The 22,553-nt window shown below is 43.0% G+C and overlaps 1 protein-coding gene across 7 annotated transcripts in view; it reads right to left on the reverse strand.

Annotated features, from left to right (window-relative positions):
• Positions 1-13,204: 13,204 nt before the first annotated feature.
• KLHL29 (kelch like family member 29) overlaps positions 13,205-22,553 on the reverse strand; it is a 296,154-nt gene continuing 286,805 nt past the window's right edge. For all 7 annotated transcript variants that reach the window (XM_073215972.1, XM_073215992.1, XM_073215989.1 and 4 more), the window contains 3 exons: positions 17,577-17,770; positions 17,097-17,241; positions 13,205-15,356 (listed from right to left, as the gene is read on the reverse strand). In XM_073215972.1, coding sequence (XP_073072073.1) covers positions 15,173-15,356; positions 17,097-17,241; positions 17,577-17,770 — 523 coding nt within the window. In that variant the 3' untranslated portion in view covers positions 13,205-15,172. The remainder of the gene's footprint in view (positions 15,357-17,096; positions 17,242-17,576; positions 17,771-22,553) is intronic.

Raw genomic sequence — 22,553 nt, forward strand, 5'->3', positions numbered from 1 at the left:
TTTGTTTCAAATGTACAACATAGTGATTTAACAGTCATATATATATCATGAAGTGCTCTCCGTGATGATTGTAGTCACCATCTGTCAGCATACATAGCTATTACAATATTATTGGCTGTATTCCCTATGCTGTACTTTTCATCCCCATGACTTACATATTTTACAATTGGAAGTTTGTACCTCTTTATCCCCTTTACTTCTCCCATCCCCCACTCCCTCCCCTGTAGCTTTGTTCTTCTTAGGAGTCTCTTTCTGTTGTGTTTGTTTGAATTTTATATTCAAAATGGACAATATCAAATGCTCTGGTAGAGGCCATTGAAATGTACTAAAATGTCAGCCACTAAGTACAACAATTTGATGATTTTTGTTTCTTAGGAAAAAGTGTAGGAGTGAGAGTCTCACTAGAGACTACACAAGGTTGAGGAAAGGATTTCGATAAAAGTGAAAAAGGCTGAATCTGTTTATATACTGAAGGAATGGAGATGATGGTAGTGGTGGTGAAGGTAGTGATGGCAGCTAACATTTATCGAATTTGCACTGGATTCCAGGCCCTCTTCTAAGGGTTTTACATACATTTAATTTATTTACTCTCCACTACATTCCTGTGAAATAGATACCATTTTCTTCATTTTACTAATGAAGAGAGTTAATCACAGAGAATTTGTACATGGCTGACAACTAGTAAAGAGCAGAACCAGAATTGAGCCCTGGGATTCTGATATAATAGCCCAATTATCTACCACCGTCCTATAATGCCTCAGTAGGAAGATGGAGGTTGTAGATATGGGAGAGATGATAACTAATGGGTCAAGATTCCAGAAAGGACTGAAGGGGATAAAATCAGTTAGTATAGGTGGGAGTGTGCTGTTGAACAAGAATAAGGATATTTTATTCCTGAAGACCAGGAATTGGGGTTACAGATGGAAGTGGTTAAGTTTGATAATGGAATGGGGTATTGTGAAGTTTAGGGAATTAATACCTGATCATGATAAGCTTCTGTTAAATACTTATTTATTGAATGTATACCTTTTTTATTGTAAAATATATAGAAAACTTTAAAATAAATGAATTCTTATAAGTTCATTTTGTCATGAACTATTATGAAATGTAACCAACACCCAGGTAAAGAAAGTAACACTTTGTCAGTCGTCCAGAAGCTCTCCATGTGCTATTACAATGAAAACCCTTTTTTCCTCCTCAAATGTAACCACTCTTCTAACATTTATGATAATAATGTTTTTGCGTCTCTTAAAGTTTTATCACCTGTACATAGTCTAAACAATACACCTTGAGTTTCTCCCTGCCTTTTTTTTCTCCTTTGTCTTTTAAATCTAGTAATCGACATGTTCCTCCTCAATTTCTCTCTTTTTCCTTGCCATTAATTTGTTGAAGAAACCAGGTTTTGATTCCGCAGTCTAGATTTTGCTGATTGAATTTCTGTGGTGAGGTTAATTGAAGTATAGTTGGTAATCAATATTATATTCATTTCACATATACAATCTAGTGATTTAACAGTTACATATAATATGGAATGCTCTCCATGATTCATTTGTCCTGTGAATGTCCCATAAATTGTACTAGGCTCCAGAGGTGTGCTGTCCAGAATGGTAGCCACCAGCTATATTTGGCTGTTGAGCACTTGAAATGTGGCTAGTCCAAATGGAGATATGCTCTAAGTGTAAAATGTACATTTACTTTAAAGATTTACTACAAAAATAATAAATATTAGTAGTTTTTATATTAATTATGTATTGAAATTATGATATTTTGGGTATATTGGGATAAATTTATTAAAACAATTTCCACCTACTTTTTACTCTTTGTAATGTGGTTACTAGAAAACTTAAATACATATGTGGCTTGCATTATCTTTCTATTGGACAGTACTTTGTATTGAACAGATCTAGAAGCTTAATCAGATTTAGTTCTATTATTTTTTATAAGACTACTTCATAAGTGTGAATGCATTGTTAGGCAAAATAATGTCTGGTTATTGCTCTTATTGTGATGTTAGCAGTGATTGATACTCAGTGCCTAGATACCTTAATTCATCAGAGTTTGCTGAATGTGAGTTCTAATGAAATCAATCCTTACTCATTTATTATTGCCTGGTCAATTATCTCGTTATCCAGTAGTGCAAGTCATATAGGAAAAGTAGGATTAATGCTTGATTCTTTATTAACCAGTTTTAAAAATTAAAGATCTCCTTATTGAGAAGTGATAAGTTAGTTTTCTTGGTTAATTCCTGAATCCTTTTGACCTTGTGTTTCTTAGCTTTTAATCTGTTGTGTCTGTAGTGATATCCCCTCTTTAGTTCCTCATATTGGTGATTTATGTCTGCTCTCTTTTTCTTGGTCAGCCTGTTTTTATTCATCTTTTCAAAAAACTGCCTTTTGGTTCATAGATTTTTCCCCATTTTTCTCTTTAACTTTTCTAATTTCTGTTCTTAACTTTATTTCTTTCTTTCTGCTTGCTTTGTGCTTAGTTTCTTAAACAGAAAGTTTATATTATTGGTTTGAGACTTTCTTTTCTAATATAAATTAAATGTCTAGTGTTAAAAATTTATAAGCACTGCTTTAGCTGCATCCCACATATTTTGACATGTTGCATTTTCCTTTTCATTTATTTAACAGTATTTTCTATGGTATCTTGAAACTTCTTTTTTTATTTAAATATGTATGGTTTAATTTTCAATAATTGGAGTTTCCCATATTTTGTGTATTGATTTCTCATTTAATTCTGTTGTAGTCAAAAAGCATACTCTGTATCATTTTAATTCTTTTAAATTTATTCTGATTTGTTTTGTTACATAGCATATGATTTGTCTTGGTTATTGTTTTGTCTTGACCTGAAAACAAAGTATATTCAATTGTTGTTGGGTGGTAGGTTTAGTAAATGTCAGATCACATTGCTTGCTCATGTTGTTTGGGCCTTCTATATTCTTGCTAATTTTCTGTCTACTTGCATTGACTAAGAGAAGGGTGTAGAACTTCCCACCTGTAACTGTGGATTTGGCTATCATCTGGAAAATTCTCTTTTTGGTTCTGTCAGTTTTTGCTTCCCATATCTTGATGCTCTATTGTTAGTTGCTTACATACATATTTGAGATTATTATGTCTTCTTGATGAGTTGAACCTTTAATCATTACATAGTATTCTTTTTTTATCTCTGGTAGTTGTCCTTTTTCAGAGTCATCTTTAACTGTTATTAATTTAGCTACTTAAATTTTAAAAAAAATTAGTGTTTGCATGGTATGTCTTTTCTCATCATTGTACTTTCTTTTGCCCTATCATTTATCTTTCATATATGTAACTTCCTTCTCCAACAAGAAATATGGCTCTCATTATCCTGAGTATATTTATTTATTTCCTAAATTCCTAATTACATAAAAAGTAGTTAAATAAGAGTTAACTCATACCACTGAAAAAAACAAAACCTACTAAGTAGAGTTAAAATTCTGAAGGCAGATAGTCCAAATAACTCTTCAGAAATTACATGAGTCAATCTCCTCTTCTATCCCTATTTACTCTTGTTATATTATTCTTTGAAATAAAAGTTAGTTTCTTTGTGTGTGTGTGTTTAAGGTCCATCTCATCCTTGTTTATTTGTTTATGTATGTAAAACATTAACATACTTTTAAAAAAGTCATAACTGCAAAAGAGACCCAGAGAAATGTCATTTCCCCCATCTCTTCCACCATGGAAGGTAGCCAATCTCATTAATTCTCTGTGTCTGGTGTTTCTTTTACTAAAAGCAAGTTACATGTATATTTACTTTATTATTACACAAAAGGGGTTAGTATACACTCTTACATGTTGCTTTTTAAAAAAATAAGGCTTTTTGTTGCAGTTTTAGGTTTATAGAAAAATTTAGTGTAAAGTATAAATTTTCTTTATATCCTCTTACCTTCCCTTCTCACCACCCCCCAGTTTCCCCTATTATTAATATCATATATCACTGGGGTGCTTTTGTTATAATTTATGATTTATATATCAATATTTGATATATAACAGAGTCCATAGTTTACATTGGGAATCACTCGTTGTGTTATACATTCTATGGCTTTTGACAAATGTATGATGACATGTATCCACCATTGTAGTATCATTAAGAATAGTTTGCCCTAAAAATCTCTTGTGTGCTGCCTATTTATTCCTTGCTCCCTCCCTTGGTAACTGCTGATCTTTTTATTGTCTCCATAGTTTTGCTTTTCCTAGAATGTCATAGAGTTAGAATCATATAGTATGTAGCTTTTTCAGATTGGCTTCTTTTATTTAGCAATATGCATTTAAAGTTCCTTTATGTCTTTCTGTGGCTTGATAGCTCTTTTATTTTTAACACTGAATAATATTCCATTGTATGGATATACCACAATCAGTTATCCATTTGACTATTGAAGGACACTTTGGTTGCTTCCAAGTGTTGGCAATTTTGTTGGCAAGAAAGCTGCCGTAGGTTTTCATGTGCAGGTTTTTATGTGAACTTAAGTTTTTAACTCATTGGGTAAATACCAAAGTAACATGATTGTTAGATTATTTGGGAAGAGTATGTTTAGTTTTATAAGAAACTGCCAAACTATCTTCCAAAATGGCAATACCATTTTACATTCACACCAGCAACAAATAAGAGTTTCTGTTGCACCATATCCTCACTAAAATTTAATGTCAGTGTTTTACATTTTAGCCTAATAGGTGTGTAGTGATATCTCATTGTTTTAATTTGCAATTCCCTAAAGACATGGAGTTAAACATCTTTCCATGTGCTTTTTTTTTTGCCATCTATATGGCGAGATGCTCGTTTAAATGTTTTGTCTAATTTTTTAAATTGAGTTGTTTGTTTTCTTATTGCTGAGTTTTAAGAGTTCTTTGAATACTTTGGATACCAGTCTTTTATCAGATATGTGTTTTGAAAATATTTTCTCTCAGTCTATGACTTGTTTTTTCATTCTCTTAACCATGTCTCTATCATTGTATTTTTAATTTCTTCATATTATTATATATGTGTTTTGCAAATATTTTCTCTCAGTCTATGACTTGTTTTTTCATTCTCTTAACCATGTCTCTATCATTGTATTTTTAATTTCTTCATATTATTATATACCAAGTACATTTCTTTTACAAAGAAACCTGAATTTTTTAGTCAAAAAATTAGTTATCTCTTTTTTAATTGGGATATTTAGATTATTTATAGTTAATGTGATGTTTAAAAATTGTGGTAAAATATACCTAACATAAAATTTACTGTCTTAACCACTTTTAAGTGTACATTTCAGTGGCATTAAGTACATTCACATTGTTGTGCAACTATCAACACTACTTATTTTGTAAGACAAACTCTGTATTTATTAAAGAACAACTCTCCATTCCCTCCCTCGCACAACCTCTAGCAACCATCATTCTATTTTCTGTCTGTACCAAGCTGACTACTCTAGGTAGCTCACGTAAAGTGGAGTCGTACTTTATTTGTCCTTTTGAGACTGGCTTTTTCCACTCAGCGTAATGTCTTCAGGGTTCATCCATGTTATAGCATGTGTCAGAATTTTCTTTTTTGAGGTTGATTAATATTTCATTGTATGTATATACCTCATTTTGTATATCCATTCATCCATTGATGGACACTTAAGCTGATTCCACCTTTTAAATATTATGAATTATGCTGCTGTGAACATAAGTTTACAAATATGTTTGAGTCCCTGCTGTCACTCCTTTTGGGTATATGCCTGAAAGTGAAATGACTGGATCATATGGTAATTCTATTTTTAATTTTTTGAGGCACTGCATTAATGTTTTCCATCATGGTTGCACCATTTTACATTCCCACCAACAATGCATAAAGGCTCTGATTTCTTCCCATTCTCCTCAGCACTATTTTCTGTTTTTTCTTTCATTGATAGCAGCCATCCTAATGGGTATGAGGTGATTTACATTTAATGTAATTATTGATGTGTTTGAATTCAGTTCTGTCATGTTTTCTGTTTGTCTCTTATGTTTTTCATTCCTCCATTTCCCCTTCCTGGAGTCTTTGGATTACTTAAATATGTCTTAGCATTCCATTTTAATTTGTTGATAAAAGGGACTGTGCAGATATGATTAAGGATTATGAGATGGGAGATTATCCTGAATTAGATATCTGAGTGGGCACGTTGTAATCACAAGGGTACTTAAAACAGTGAGTCAGGATGCTCGGAGTGAGGAAAAGGAAATGTGATCGTGGAAGTTGAAGTTGAAATGATGAGCTTTGAAGATGGAGGGAGGGGCCATGAGCCAAGGGATGCAGGCAGCCTCTAGAAGCTAGGAAAGGCAAGGAGATGGGTTCTTCCCTAGAACTCCAAGAAAGAACACAGGTCTATTGATGCCTTGATTATAGCTCATAAAACCCATTTTAGACTTCTTAACTCTGGAAGCATAAGGACACATTTGTGTTGTCCTAATCTACTTAGTTTGCAGTAGTTTTGTACAGTAGCAGTTTAATACAGCTTGCCTTGTGCACCACCCAGGGACCAGTCTAGTAGGATGTGAGGGTGGTATATATCACAGTTGGATCTCACAGCCTTTGCTCTATTGACCCTGGTCAGTTCCATGTATGTGTAACTCCAGATTTCATACAGTAATTTAAAGATCCTCATTCTCCAACTCCCTATTCTTTGTGATCTTCTCCCACACTCTCAGGTTCCCGGGAGTTTCCTTTCCTGGTAATCTGGCTAGAAGGAGAGAGAAGAATCTTCAAGGATATGCCTGTTATCCCTATCACTGCTGCCATGAGGAGGCCGATTCATTACTGGAGTCCCCTGGGCTTGGGTCTGGAGAGTCTAGAGTGAGCATTTTACATTCTGGCTGCCCTAAAGTATAAGCTGGGGAATGTGAAGATAAAAGCAAACCAGGGAGCTCACACTATGCGGGCCATTGTTTCAGTTTCGAGTCTTTTCCCCTGCATTATTTTCCAGAGCCCTTAGATAATTTTTATGCAGATAATATTGTAGCAGACAGCTTTATGTCTGTTGTCCAGGACTTTCAGTTGTGATCAGTGGGAGAGTTAGGATAGAGTACACCTACTTAGTCTTAATCGGAACCAGAAATTTCTTCATTTCTTTGTTACTTTAAAAAATGTCCTGTCTTTTTTCCTCTCTGTTTGTCTTCAGGCATTATCTGGTTTTTATTATCATTTTTTAACTCTTAATGTTCTTTCTACTTTAGTGTGCATTTCTAAGATGATTTTTTTTTCTAATTTTTCTGAGTTATTTCACATCCTTTGTGAGTTTTTCTAATTCTGGTTTATATTGTACCTTCATTCCATCATTTCATGTACTTTTGCTTGTTTTAAAATAATAGTTTATAGTTTTCATGTATGTTGTAGGTATGTCTTTCTGGAGGGCTTTTATTGCCCATAGGGGTAGCCTTCTCCTTCTAGTTTTTTCATGTAATATATTTATATGGGATTTCTCCTTAGTCCCTTTTGTTACTCATTTTTATATGAAATTACTTTTATTGAACTTTGAGAAGGAAGCCTGAATTTCATGGCTCTAGAGCTCTCTCTTCTGTTATTTTTATGAAGTGTTCAAATATATGACTGCTTACTTTCTGAAATCTCCTGACTTTGTTCCCTCCCTTACTTTTATCTTGGTCTCTCTTTTGTCTCCCCACATGTTCAACTGAGATTCTATCCCTAGTAGTTTTGCCTTAGTATGGGGCTTGGTCATGAAAGGGGACTTTGGCTGATGAGTTTTGAGAATTCCCAAGGCTCACACTTAACACAGAACCCCTGCATTCACTGGAGTGTGCAAGATTTCCTCCTAGTGCCAGGTGGTCTCAGCCTACCCTCCACCCGCTACTCCCCCACAGAGCTTTCCGGTGAGTACCTGGGGTTCCTAGCTCCACTGGATGCCAGTGACTTTCTTCTACTTTCTTAGCTCCACTGGATGCCAATACCTTTCTTCTACTTTTGTCCTCACACATCCCACAGCCTTAGTGGTTTGATCCTACCCACTTGGAATTTGGAGTTCTGGAGATTCCGTATTACTTAGTGTTGTTTTCAATGTTACCCATGAGTCTGAGTCTCTTATCCTGGTTTCTCTATCTTTAATGGGCAATTTGGGAAGATTTTAATAATTGTACTGCCACTGCCACCATCCTGCACCTCAGTTATTTTGCCACGAAGGTGTGCTCCTCTGCTACAAGTGAGGGTTTCTAGGTAGGAAATACAAGGGGGAGAAGTGAAGGCTTAGAACGGACACTGAAGGGAATAGGAGAGGGAGCTCTGTCAGAACAGATGAGAGTAAGAGAAGGCACGGGGAGGGTGGAGACCGTGAATGAGTAGTGGTGCCAGCCTCTGTGCATGTGGGTTCCCCCCGTGCAGGTAGCACCCCAAATGCAGCCTCAGCAGACGCTGATGGTTAGATTAGTATTAGAATTAGGATTGCAGGTTTGCCTTGTCTTGTTGGGACTGAAGGGCCAGAATGTTAGGTGGTTGAGATAACTTGAGAGAGAAATTCTCTTCCTGGGTATGAATGGAAGTGAAACCAGGGTGGGGCTGCTAAATTGGGAGACAATGTAAAGGATCTAGTGTAATAACAACTAAAGGGCAAATACAATGGGAGGACCCTGTGAATGTACTGGGTGGAGACTTCTGTCAGAGCATAGAGTTTATGATTCCTTAGAAGAGATGCAGTTTAAAAAGAAAAAGTCCAGTGTCAGGTGCAGTTTAATATATTTCATCCCTGTAAGTTGTTTAGGGCTCTGGAATTTCCAATTTCTCAACAAGTGTTAAATCAGGAAACATTACTCTAAAACCATATATTGTCACAGGAACTTAAGAGCCAGAAGTAAAACCACGCTTAAGAAAGTTTGGCACTATTAATTAAAAAAACAAAAACAAAAACAAAAAACCTTAGGCATATATCCATGGCCATCTGCATAGAGCACAGAACTTTCCTAACATTCTCATTATGGCAACAAAGCAAAATTGATTTTGATATGAAATAGCATTATTTCTAAACCTTGTGTACAGTTACTTTGCTTATAGCTTGAAGTTCCTTCAGAAAGTGTTGGAAATTAATTACAAGTTTCTATTTTAGCTTTTTAATGAGTGCAAAGTGTTGTGATGAGACTTTGCAAAGAGAAGAGATCCTTTTTAAAAAGAAATATGACAGTGCATAAGTATCATTATACTTAATATGTTACTGAAACAAAGGTTATTTGTGGTGGGAAGTCTCAAATGACTTTAAATACTTAAAGGAAACATTAGTAAGCTGTCACTTCTATAGTTTACCATAGTTTAATAAAGACATTTCTTTAATAAGATTATGTTTAAAATGGAGCTATGGCAAAGAAAGGAGTTACTGCCTATCACACTAAAAAATCAGTTTCACATCCTTGGAATGCTTCTTAGCTCTAATTTCCATATTATTTGAACTTCAGTGTATATTCACAAACAGAAAAAGCAAAAAGATCATTAGAAGCTCTCTTTTTCTACCCATAATACAATTTTATAGCTGAAATTGAAATTGGATGAAACTGTTTCACTAGTATCATAAATGTTTTCTAAAGATACATTAAATAGAATATTTTTATGTTTTAATATATTTTAATGAGCACTGGAATTAATGTGAAAGTTTTTGAATTTTAAACAGAGTACAAGTGATTGATTGATTTCTCTGTGCTCTGCTATAGCTGATTTGTTAAGAAATTATGTTCAAAATTAATAAAGTGCAAAATGCTCAAGATGCTTTCCAGAAATTGTCAGGGTCATCCTTTTGCAGCTGTCACTGGGTATGTGTGTTGGGTATTTTAGTTGTATAGAGTGGTTATTGGGTGATTGTTGATTTCAATTTTTTCAATTTTTTTTATCTTATAAGAGATGTGGAAGGCTTTTGGAACTTAGAAAATTGCAGTGAAACATTTTGCTGTATTCAGAAAAAGTATTTGGTTGACTTCAAAGAATACTGGTCTTATTTCTTCTACTACCATATAATAATGTATCAATTTTCCTTCAGAAATATTTAGAGAATTCTAAATTAGAATTTCCTTCTGAATCTTTCACAATTACTGCCTTTACTTTCTGTTGTGCTTCTTTCAAAGAGGAGGGGCACAATGTATTGGCCCCAACTGTTTCATGCATCTACTGTAGTAAAATTGAAATGAATGTTAGTCTGTTTTTGGCTTTGAGAAGTTCTGTAGTACAGAAATTTGTTTAACCGTGTTAAGCACATTTCCCAAATTAATCCCACAACCTTATATACAGATGTTAGTAGCAGCATTATTAGTGGTTCAAATGTGGAAGCAACCTAAATGTCTACCAACTGATGAATAGATAAACAAAACATTCATTTTTATGTATATCCATTTAATATATCCATTCAGTGGAATATTATTTGGTCATAAAAAAGAATGAAGTAGGGATACATACTAGCATGTGGTTCAATCTCGAGAACACTATGCTAAGTGAAGGAAGCCAGAAACAAAAGACCACATATTGTGTGGTTCCATTAATATGACATGTTCATAATAGGCAAATCCATTAGAAACAAAGTAGATTAGTGGTTGCCAAGCACTGGGGTGGGGGAGATGGAAAGTGACATCTAATGGGTTCAGGCTTCTTTTTGAGATGGCAATGTTCTGCAATTAGATAGTCGTGATAGTTGCTCAACTCTAAATATACTAAAACCACTGAATCGTACACTTTAAAAGGGAGAATTTTATCATATGTGAATTATGTGTCAATAATTAATACATTTATTTATTATATAAATAATAAAGTTATTTAATGAACAACCATAAAAAAGAGTCTATAGCAACAACTAAGGCAAGAAATAATAAGGGCTTAAAATAAGGCAGTGGCAATAGAAGGGCACTAGAGAGTGCAGGGACTGACTGAATAGCCTCAAAGACTGACTTTTACTAACAGGATCACTGCATCCTTAGGGCCGAAGCCCTAAGGAGATGGGGCTGATGGAACCTGTGGCTAGTTTCACTCAATATGAGGGAGTTCTATACACAACATGCATAAAAACTTTAACAAGGTATAGCTTCTTTAGTCAGCTGTAGACAACAGGGATGGCTAAAACAGTACACAGAATTATGACCTTGCCTTCATACTTTTCATAACTCAAAATATTTTTCGTGCATGTCACTATTCATCAGGGCAAGGTGCTGTGTGAGGGGTGACAGAGGACATGGCCCTTCACTGCAGAGAACATAGTCTTATTGACCTAGTATGATCCACTCAAAAGCTGTGCTCACCTTTCATGAAGAAAGATACTATATGACCTGCCACATGTTACAGACATGACAGCAGAGCACTTGGCTTATAAATTTGGGAAGGTGGACACAGATTTTGGATTGTCTTAATTTTTGCCATTATGCAGAAAAGGCAGATTTCTTGGAGTTGGGTCCTCATTTTAGTCAGTGCCTTGACCTTCTACCTCCTTGGGTGCCAAGGTCGTGATACACCCTTTGGGGCAACCAGCACTAATACTGTTATCCCCTTCACTTTACTTCCCCAGGCTGGGAGTTATGGTTGGCAAGAATGTTAGGAAATCCTTCGGAATTCACTACTGAGTAAAGGCTCACAGGAGGAGTTTCAGATGAGGCAGCAATGGATGGTCTGGTCCCTCAAGTCGGGACTCTTTCCTTCCTCCAGACCCAAGTTCCCTGTGTAAAGCCAAAACCTTCAGCAGAGGAAGCCAGTGTGTTGCTGATATTCTTACCAGGCATTTGAAAAATTGCTTCTAAAGAGGACTGTGTCTAACACAGAGCTGAGTGTGTATCATATTCTCAAAATTCTGTTAGTGCAGATTTCTGAGGTAGACTGGGGAGGAGGAAGGAGCCTTAGTCTTTGGAGTCATGAGAGCGATGCAACTCCAGGCAGCTATGTGGAGAGGCCGGGGGATGAAGCACAGGCTCTGTGGAGTCTCACTGAGTTGGGTGTGAATATAGCTGTGCTTTAGACTGTCTCTCTGCTTAATGTCTGCAACCTGTGGTCTCACGTGTACTGGGGATCCCCATCCTCAGTAGACTGGTGCGAGGATTAAACACAATATTGCACAGAGGACACTTGGGGCATGGTGGGGTGGAGGACAGTCTTGTGGGACGGAGCCTTTCACCTGGGGAATCTGGTGCTGTCTCTGGGCAGATAGCATCAGAATTGAGTTCTTGGACACCCTGCTCGTGTTCAAGAATTGCTTGGTGGTGTCTGTGTGAGAAGACCCCCTCCCCACCAAACACACTTTGAAGTTAAGCACACCCTCACAGCTCCTCATACAGTGGACACATGTCTTTTATGGTAAAAGTATGTAGATTCTTCATGGACTCAGAGAACATGTTTCTCTTGATTTAGGGAAGACAGAAAGAGCTAGCTAAACTCTTGCTTGGTTTTTATAACTTTTTTTTTCAGCTCCTCATGATTGGAATCTTCTAGGAATTCTCCATCCCTTCCTTTATGACTGGTGTTTCTGAAGATACCATTGCAGATATTTGGCAACAGCACGGTTCATTCATTACAAAACCTCAGCCAAGTTCTCTGAAGAACTTCCCATTCCCACCTACCTTCTTCAAATTTTTTTCTTGCAAGGAGACACTAGCTCTTGGTGAAATTTGGGGAGTTAGGATGTAGGGCTCTTCATGTGGATGAAATCTAGAACATCTCCCTTCTACTAACCTGTTCAATCTAAACTCCTTTCCCTGTGAGAGAGTGAGCAATCCTGTGTTCTGTGTTTTCACCCTGAGAAGCCTTGTGTGGGTACCCTGTGCAGAGCCAAGTCGGTCTCTGGGACAGGCAGAGAACAGCCTCAGGAGTGACTGAGGAAGCCAAGGAGACAGGAATAGGATAGAAATCACACCGTGGGTTCCTGGAGGAAGAGTGTGTTTCTCTTCCCAGGCTGATGAGTTGGGGCTGCCATGGGGCTTTGCCGTAGTCCCCCAGGAAAGGGTCCCAGGCACAGGAGTTAGACCAGTGGCAAACTAGCTTCGAAGTTTTCAGCTGTACAAGTGAAACAAGGAGAGCCCTTAGAACTGAAGGAAGACTCTCAGGTTCAATTCCAGCCTGTCTGCAAGCCCCTTGCTAAGGAGGCCCATCCTTCCCAGTTAACCAAGATCTGCACTAGAGTCTGAGAGCCCAGATGGTCACGCATGAGAGGAAGAGCAGGCCTCATTGGGGCTTCTCACCACTGGCAGGGACGGCGGCACACAGAGGCGTTGTGTTGGCTTCCGAGTCTAGATCTATAAATATATTTATTATAATATAACAAGAACTTAACAATAAACATATACTATATACAATACCATTACAGAGAACCCTGTTTTATGTCATTCACAGAAATAGCCAGTTTTGCTCCAGTGTGGTAGATGAGGAGAGAAACGGAATTTCAATGTCATCTGTGTTGAGTCTTGCTGACCACTAACACCTCCTTTGGAGGCAGACGCACACCAACACTAACATTAGCCCTGCCCCAGGCAGTTAGGAATTTGTGCTCCAGTCCTTGGGTTCACACTTGCACCCTGTTTGACATAAATACTTTAAATGACATACAATGTATGTAGTTTTGTGCTTATTACTTTTTAAAAGAATAAATAATATTAAAAACTGCATAACGAAGCTCAGTATCTTGTCCAAGTGGGAGCCACACTTGTAGTGCTAGAAGTTGGACATCAGAAGTAGAATTTTGTGTCATCAAATACGGAAAGATGGAAAGCATGTCCTGTCCTTGTCTCCTTATAAGTGGTTTTCATCACAAAATGACAGCAAGTTGACTTCCCAGATATAAAAATGGTAAATGTGTATTTGGTACCAACTTCAACTAACCAGCGCAGTGGCAGCAGCGTCCTTCTTGCCCTGGCGTAGGAACTGATCCCCGCTGAGGTTTAAGGGTCTGAGGGCCAGCAGGAAGCCTTTCTCTTGTGAGCCACGGTGCCACCTCTGCCCGGCTTCCCCTTCTCAGGTTGACAGGCCGCCAGAGGAGGGATTTCACTCATGCCCCTCGGGCCTTGGCTGCCGTGGCTCGTCTAAAAAGGCCATCCCCATCCTGAGCGCTCTTGTGGCAGGTGCCTTAATATATCGCTATAAATATAAAAAATAACCTCCTGTGCTTTGCAGACATTTATTCTCCCGCCGTCCCTCCTTCCCTTCCCACCCGGCCTGGAGCTTGACCTCATGGAGGGGCTGGAGTGGTGTCCCAGCTACACCTGGTCTCCTAGACCAGAATATTCCTTCTCTGACAGTGCCTCCATGAGGCACAGCTTTTATGGGGCTGTCTGAGAGTTACTTTTTCCAAAAATAAAAAGGGGGCATTCATCGCCCCACTCCTCCCAGGAGAGATCCTCTATTCTGCACATAGAAAAATTAGAGCAAATGCCCCACTCTGGCACCACCTGCAAAGAGCTTTGGGAATTCGCGCATTATCCCTCTCATGGCCTCTCACTACTTAAAAATAGGCTTTTATTTATCAGGAAAACGCCTTGGAAATCTAAATAATTCGTATTGGATAAGAGAAACCTAGCACAATCATCTTGTCCTTCTCCAGCAAAAACAGGATAGAAACACCCGCGGAGGACAGACAGCTCTCCCCAGCTGCCCTGCTGTGCGGCCCCGGCCACACCCGGCCCTGCACGGTGGCTGGACTTCTCGTCCTGGCGGGGTCCCCACAGCCTCCCGGGCCTCGTGCAGCACAGTATTGTCCCTTCTTTTCTCTCAGCCACTGAAAAGTGTGGATTGGTTAAAAACAAAAGTAGGAATCAAAGTGATAAGGACACTTTGACCTTATTCCAAGAGAGCCTGACACTTAACATTGTCATAGGATAACTGATCTGTGGTTGTTTAGGAATCAAGCTTGCTCTGCAGGAAGGAAAAAACAGCTTCTCTCTCCCAGTTGAAAAATATGTGAAACTATTGCACTGGGCAGAGTGAGCACCCCTGTTCAGAGCAAGCGTCTCCGCAGGAGCCCAAGGTCCCGCTCGCCGGCTCGGTGGTTGCGGTTCCTGCTGCTCAGAGCGCTGTGCCCCCGTGTCCCCCAAAGGCGAGGATGATTTTCTACATTCAGTGTAGAGAGTAATCAAAAATGTTTAGCTCAGTGAGTTCCTTGACTGTGTCTGTCGGCCTCTTATTGGCTGCGGAAAATTGAACTGTGAGGAGCATCTGCCTCCCCAGACTCGTCTACAGTCTCCTTGGGGGCTTTCTGCTAGTGTCAGCCGCTTTGAATATATTTCTTTATCACGACACAACCGTGTCTGAATACAGGGCAGGGCATGTGGGGTAGGAGGGTCCATGTGTTCGTTGTGGGTTCATAGGCTTCCATGTTGCCCAGGGCAGGTCCCTCACTGCTCACAATGCCTCCGGTTGCATAAATCTTGCCATCAAGCACCACGGCACTGTCAGGGAAAAGCGGGAAGAGAATTAGTCATTTAATATCTACCTTGGACCTGGAGATGGATTCTCAATACCCTGTCCTGGTGTCAACCGTTTCTCCTTTTGCAAAAACTGTAAGGGATCTTGCTGCTCTTTTTTGCCCTCTGACCCAAGCTGGTAAAAGAAAAACACCTTTCCTCCAGGGCCAATCAGGACACCAGGCAATACTGCCCTCCAAGCTGCAGGTGACCCTTGTGTACACTGTGCATCCCGGGACCTGCTGGCCTGACTAAGGGTGACTTGAAGGTGAGCGGGCGCTTGGATCAGTTCACTGAGTATTGATCATCACTCTGTGTTGCCTGCGCAGAGCCTTCCTACTTCTCAAATCACGTTGTGAACATGACTTACAAGAATGTTAGCAGATGGGATGGGATAATAAGGAGTAAGTTGTAATTGACTCCTTGACTGGGGATTTCACCCTTGCCAAAGTGCTCAGTCAGCTTCCCGCTGCAATTCCCTCACAGTGCTGCTGTGAGGGTCCAGTGTGCCATCTGCGGGGCAGGGACGCCGTGGTCCTGCTGTTCCAGGGCTTCCCACCACGAGCTCTGCCTCCTACATTGTATGCACTTACTCCCCGACTGCATTTCAGCTACCCCCCACCTCACAGTCCGCTTACCCAGCCCTGATTTCTCCCTCCTTCAGTGAATGGCCATTTTCTTCTTGGCTACCCCCTGAAACTGAACAGATAACCTTTCAAAATCTCCCCCCTTTTTTGACATTCTGAGGCTGGAACAGAACATGTCAGTCCAGACTCCTTACCAGACACTGCAGGTTCCAGCCTTCTCCCTTATGGCTCATGCCATCTGGGCCCCTCTCAGTTCCACTTTGTGGCTTATCTTTTCCCTGCTTTTCTGCAAGACCCAGCTTAAGTCTCCCTTCAGGCCTGAAGTCTTCCTGTGCCCCTGTAGTTTCAGATGAGGCACAGGTGTCCACCCCATCCGCAGAGTCCAAACTCCAGGTGTCTGTCTCGTGGACAGTGTAGCCAGAGCTGCCCTGCACTCTGCCATCATTTAGAGTATGTGACATGAAAGCAAGACTAAACAGAATCTTCATGCTAGCAGGAACTTCTCAGTTATCTAGTCCCCCTGCCTGGTTCATACATAGGAGAGCTCCCCAGAGAGGAGAAGCTACTTGCCCAAGGTCACAGGACATGTCAGTAGTAGGTTATAGCCTTTCTAGCTTTGCTGTACAAATGGGGCCTGGTCTGGGTGGGTTTCTGCCCAGTCAGCCTTGAGACTCCAGGGCAGCTGGACCTCATTCTACTTGCGGCGTCCAGCTCCAAAAGACCATCAGGCTCAGAGCATTCCCCCAAAAGCCACCTGTCCCATGGGTATTGCACAGCTTTGGACCCCGTCTGTGATGGGGCAACAGTCCTGGGGGAGAGCTGACCTCACAGCCCCACCCTCACCTCTCATGAGAGAAGGTGTGGCCTCGAAGGATCCGGGGCTGGTCCCTGTAGGAAGCTTTTCATTTCTGGCTTTGAGCTGGAGCCACAGCGTTGGGCTTCTGGGCCATGGGCTGCCCCTGGGTGCCTCCCACTCTGCCCTGGCACTAGCATGCACCCCTGTGGTGGGAGGGGGTCATCCTCTAGGCCTGGGAATGCTTTGGTCATTGAATGGCGGGGGGTCACTACTCGAAATCCTCCTGTTGTCCTTCTTCCCTCCTTCCTTCCCAGCCCTGGCCGAGGTCTGGGGCCCGCTCACCTGCAGAACTGGCGAGAGTGATTCATGTTGGGGCCCGCCTTGATGTTCCCTTTCTCAGGGTCATAGATGGTAGTGGCTCTGGCGTAAGCCCCGCCCAGGATGAAAACGAAGCCGTTGAGGGTGACAGCGGGGGCGTACTTGTTGTCTGTGGGGAGAGCAGAGCAGGCAGGTCAGGCCTCTCTTGGCCTTCCCTCTCCTTTCTTCCCCAGTGGGCCCTCTGGAGGAAGGGAGCTGCACAGACCCCCAGTCCCTGGCGTGCCCGAGAAGGCCCCCAGCGCAGGGACCAGCTTGCCCTTGGTCCAGGTAGCGGGATCTTTAGCTGCCCCTGGGCCGGGGGTATGCCTCCCTCCCCCACCCGCTGGACTTGGGTCTGCGGAACGCTGGGCTTAGCTGGCCCGCTGGGCTGGGGATACTGAGACTGAAGAAAACAAGGAGGTGGGGAGGCCGCACGGGCCCCGGGCTGAGGTGGCTGGTTCTCACCAATCATTGGGGACTCAATGAAGCTCCACGTGTTGGTCTGTGGGCTGTAAGACTGGAGGACGCCCGCGGCTCGGCCTGCCTCGTTCACGCCCCCAAACACGTAGATCTTGCCGCCACACACGGTGGCTGCTGCAGAGTGCACTGCCTTGGGCAGAGGGGCCACTGCCTCCCACTGGTTGGTGATGGTGTCGTACCTGTTGAGAGGAAGAGAAAGAGGGTCAGGGGCTGGGGCCACAGCTGAGGCTGCAGACATCGCAGCAGCACCAGCATCTGCTTCCTCTTGGCATTGCTGGCAAGGGGGCCCGTGGGATGGGTCACTCCAGGCCGCCGAGGCTCAGGCCCAGACTAGCCCTCCCAGCCTTGCTCCTGAACCTCATGGGGCTCTTTTCTCCTGGCTGCAAACTCTGTGCAGACTCTTGTCTCCATTCCTTTGCTCAGGCAGAGCTCCCCAGCTTCTGGGCCCCTTCAGCCCTCTCTGTCCAGCTCCTTTGCACCCTGCCATGCAGCATCCCCATGCCGAACATCTCCAGGCTACCCAGGCTCTGGACTGGAAATGACTTGGACCAAGGCAGGACAAGAGGAAGTGGGAATGGGAGTGGTGAACTGATAGGTTTCAGCCACTAACTGATGTTGCAGTTACGGGCAACAGTTGCCTTTGACAACTCAGGGTCTCTGGCTTGGGAAATTGGATGGAGGGGGAGCGATTCATGGGACAGACAATTCAAGGCTGGGGCCATCTAGGAGAGGATGATGATTTCAGTTTTATTCATGGGAGTTTAAAATATCTACGGGTGACAAATTGGGGGTGCACAGCAGGCATTGGGTATATTGGCTTGGACTAAATATTCAGCTTTGGGATCCTTAGCACACAGACGGAGACCGAAGATTAGGGAGTTCACAAGGGGGAGTGCGTGGGCCAGAATAAGGCTGAGGACACGCTGGGGGAAGGCGGACCTTTAAGAGGGAACTAAGTCTGTAGGGGAGTGAGGAGTTGGCAGTGCTGCAAAGCTCTAAGTCTGGAGGGTGTGACGAGAGGCCAAGAAGTCCCAAACAGGTCCTCAGGGCCTTGTCAAGGGTGCTTTACGTGGAATGGGAGGTGCAGAGCTATTTGTGTCGGGAATGAATGGGAAGCTAGGCAGTGGGGATGGCTGGTGGGGACTTCTGTTGGATGAAACTTTGCTGGGAAGAGTGGCAGAGAAGGTGAGACCTAGAAAGGCAGATGGAGCTGAGAGATGGGCTTGCTGATAAATGTTTACCAACCAGTTCTCCAGGGGGAAAAAAACGTCCTGGAAGGTAGCATTTGCTGTTTTCTGCGATGTAAACCCTCTCACCACGGCTGATTGCAAGTTACCAAAGGGACCTCACTGAACGGGCAGTTGGGAAGAGATGCGCAGTAGCCCCCAGTCAAACAGAATTGCCACCCTGGACGGACTGCAGGTGTATCTGACCTCCAGAGCACAGAGAATAGTATAGTAAAAAAATTAGGTAGTGATGAGTTTGGAGTATGGATTACCTTTGTTTTTAATAAAATTATTTAATTCTAAGTTTATATGATTTAAGTTTTAATACCTGTAAGCTGACAACTGGCTCGCAGAGTTTCCCAGCATTTAGCAGTCAGCTCTCACAGGCTAGTCTGAACCAGCCCCAGTACACCACGGGTTTTGTTTTAATTTTAGGGGCCAAGCTTTAATTGTGTTCACATGCTGATAGGATGGAGCCCAACTGGATAGGGAAAGATTAAATGTATGTGAAAGAGAGATGAGAGCTGATGATGGGCAGCTCCCCAAAGGCGGATGCCAATGACCAGAGTGGAGAGGGAGGCGGCGTCCTTTTGGGCGTGAGAGATCAAGGCAAGGATGGCAGCGTCGGCGCATTTGCCGGGGCTGATGGTGGGATGGTGAGAGCTCCTGATCGGTGGCCCCATCTGCTCTGTGAGGCAGGGTCAGAGCCAAAGTATCCAGAGAGTCTGTGGGGTAAGAGCCTTGAGGAGAAAGGAGAAGATGGCAAACATGTGCTCTTGCGAGTTGGAGAGACTGCCAACAAGGGACAAAGAGAAGGAGGCCCTGCAGCAGTGAGGGCTCCTGGAGGCTGGAGGACTTGTTTGCAGTGGGGCCCATTTACAAGACTGTGGGTTTCCCCCCTGAGCAGTCAGCCCCAGGGGTGGCGTGGAGAAGGTGGAGGGTCCCAGGATTGAACAGACCTGCTGCGTGTGCATGCAGGACAAAGCGGCAGAGCAAGAGGGTGGGTGGTGGTGGAACACACCAGACATGGCCAGGAGAAGAGAGAATAGGAAGCAGGGCTGGAAGAGCAGACCCGAGACGGAGCAGGCTGGCCAAGGAACTGGGCTCTTTGATGTCTTCCAGGGCAGCTAGGGCCTCAATTTGCAGCTTTGCTGTTGATGGTTTCTGAGGGCTGCCCCAACAAGCACTCCCTCTGGACTTTCTAGCTGGTGCCCATCTACTGCTCACCACGTGGTCTTCTGCTTTTTTGTGTGTTCTGGACCCAAGGCAGGGTCTCTGCTGTGGGCTTGTTGCACCTCCACAGGTGGCTTTTCCCAGCACAACTTTCCCGGCAAGCACTTGGGGCTGTTCCCCCCGTGAGCCCCCTTGGGGCATGAGCCATAATACTGTCCCAGCTCAGGGACCCTGGGTGATGGTCTCCCTTAGTCGGTGCCCCTGGCCCAAGACAGAGCTGCGGGAGCTGCTGCTAGACGTCCAGCTCTGTGCTTGCCAAGACTCAAGCTTTGAGAAGAGGCTGGAGTACCATAAAGGGCAGCAGGGGTGATTCAATTAAGCCCCAGACGAATGATATGTGGTTAATAGGTGAAGGAGTAAATGTCATTTTGGACAGTGTCAGAAGTTCAGATAACTGTTTTTTAAGCCAATATGGCAGACATCCAAAGAGCTCCTGCGGAAGGAGCTGGGCGACAGTGGAAGATTATGTGGCTGTTAGTCTTCAGGCTTTCAGTATAATGGCACATTCCACCAAATACGAATTTCCCGGGAGCTTGTTATTCCAGGTGGCTGATTGCCAAGCCACAAGCCCTAGTCAGCTCAATCTGTCAGCTTCCTGCTTGAGAAGGATATGCTAATGACATGCAAATGACCCCGCAGAGTGAGACGTTCTGCTATCGTTTATCCCACAACCACAGCTACTACAATATATTGCTATAAAGTATTAGACCCAGTTATTTATATAATGATATAATACAGGTTTGCCTATTGCACTGTTGTTTTAATCTATAATTATATAATCTTGCTCTATTCCTGTAATACAGTAATGTAATGTAATTATAATGTACCATATATCTCTTTCATTATCGATATAAGAGCAATTTGTACCATTAGTGCTTCCTGGGAAACAAAGCATCCTCGCGCCTGTCCCCATTACCCTGACCTTCCTGTCACCGTGAATGCTCATCGTTGCCATCGTGTGGCACAGAAATGGACTTGCCCAGAGGGCTCCAGCCATGCTCCCCGGGAACCAGTGGGTGTCCCTTTTGTCTGCGCCCTCCATCCCCACTGTGTGCACAGGGGTCTTGAAGTCTGTGTTCTGCCCCTACAAAACAGCTGACAGATCCCAGTGGGCTGAGGCAGGCCTCAAGGCACCTGTTGTCCTGGACTGCTCCTCCCTGTACTGGGGATCCCTGGGTGGTCTTGCTCCAGCTCTGTCTGAGCAGAACAGAGGCCTAGTCCCCAAGGAACGCTGGTGCAGGCTGCTCCCAGGCCCAAGGGGAGTGGAGCTTGTCCCCCTTCTTGGTGCCTTTGATCCTCAAACAAATCCCCGTATTTTATCAACAAGCGTTAAGTTTGCAAAATGAGTAATCAGCATCTTAGGAGATTAAAAATAGCTGACATAAGCAAGACAGGATGACATATCTAGCTCAATTTATTCCTACATAGAAAATGTCTCCTTTTCCATGTGTTTATTATTGGAGGACAAACGACTGCAAGCTTGTGTTTCCAGAAGGCTTGGGGCATGATGGCTGTGCCGTGGGTCCTGAAGGCTGTCAGCATCAGGGCAGACCCAGATTCAACAGCAGTATTAATATCCTTATCATCACACGGGGATTCCCATTATCTCCAAATCAATACGACAATTAGCTATTGTTACTGAGCCATCTCTGGTTCCACTTGGGGGAGTTAAAAGCCCACAGAGAAGATACAGAGCCTGTCTCTGAAACCATCTTCACTGTAACATTTGTCAAGTATCCAATTAGCCACTGAGGGGAAAATACAAAATGTGGAGCTCCACAGGCAAAAAGCTGTCACAAGGGAAGATGTGCTTCCTGTGGCAGTTGATGACATGGGCCAGGGCAGGGGGCTGGCATGCAGGAAGGGCCTGGGAGAAGGGCTCCAGTGGTCACAGCTGTGACATCCCGGATTGGAACCAGGGCCCGACTCGGCACTCTGAGGTGCTAGTTCCTCCACTGAAGCCTCCCCCATTCTGCTGCTGACTCCCAAACCTCCTGAACCCTTTCTGCAGCTTCTCCCTGAGATGTCTGTGCTCTGCAAGAACTGTCCCCCCGACTCAAAGGGAAAGACAGTATTTCCACCCAAAGAAGTGCCCACATCCAGCCTATACCCCTCTTGCCTATGCACGATTCCTACACTTTGTATGGTCAGCTTTATGTCGGTGAGGTCAACGGCATCGGTGAGGAAGCCAGCCTGTGACTTCCAGCAGAGGGCAAGCTTCCACACATGGCTCAGGCCCATTGGCTTATCTTTTCTAGAGAATTCTGTACAGTTGTCCAGACCTGTGTGTAGTGACCCATCCCTGTGTTGCAAGCAGATTTCCTGGGATGTGTGTGGAGGGAGGAAGGGAGCTCCCTGAGGTGTGGCCTTCCTGGCCCCAAGGCGGGGAGACAGCAGGGAACACAGAGGCACAGCCACTGGCTTGGCACCATCTGGGCCATTGTTGCAGCTTTGCCCTACATCCTAGCAGGTCTCTGGGCTGGTGCTTCCTGTCCCAGTAAGT

Source organism: Manis javanica, chromosome 1, assembly GCF_040802235.1.
Source record: "Manis javanica isolate MJ-LG chromosome 1, MJ_LKY, whole genome shotgun sequence".
In the NCBI taxonomy this organism is placed as follows: Eukaryota; Metazoa; Chordata; class Mammalia; order Pholidota; family Manidae; genus Manis; species Manis javanica.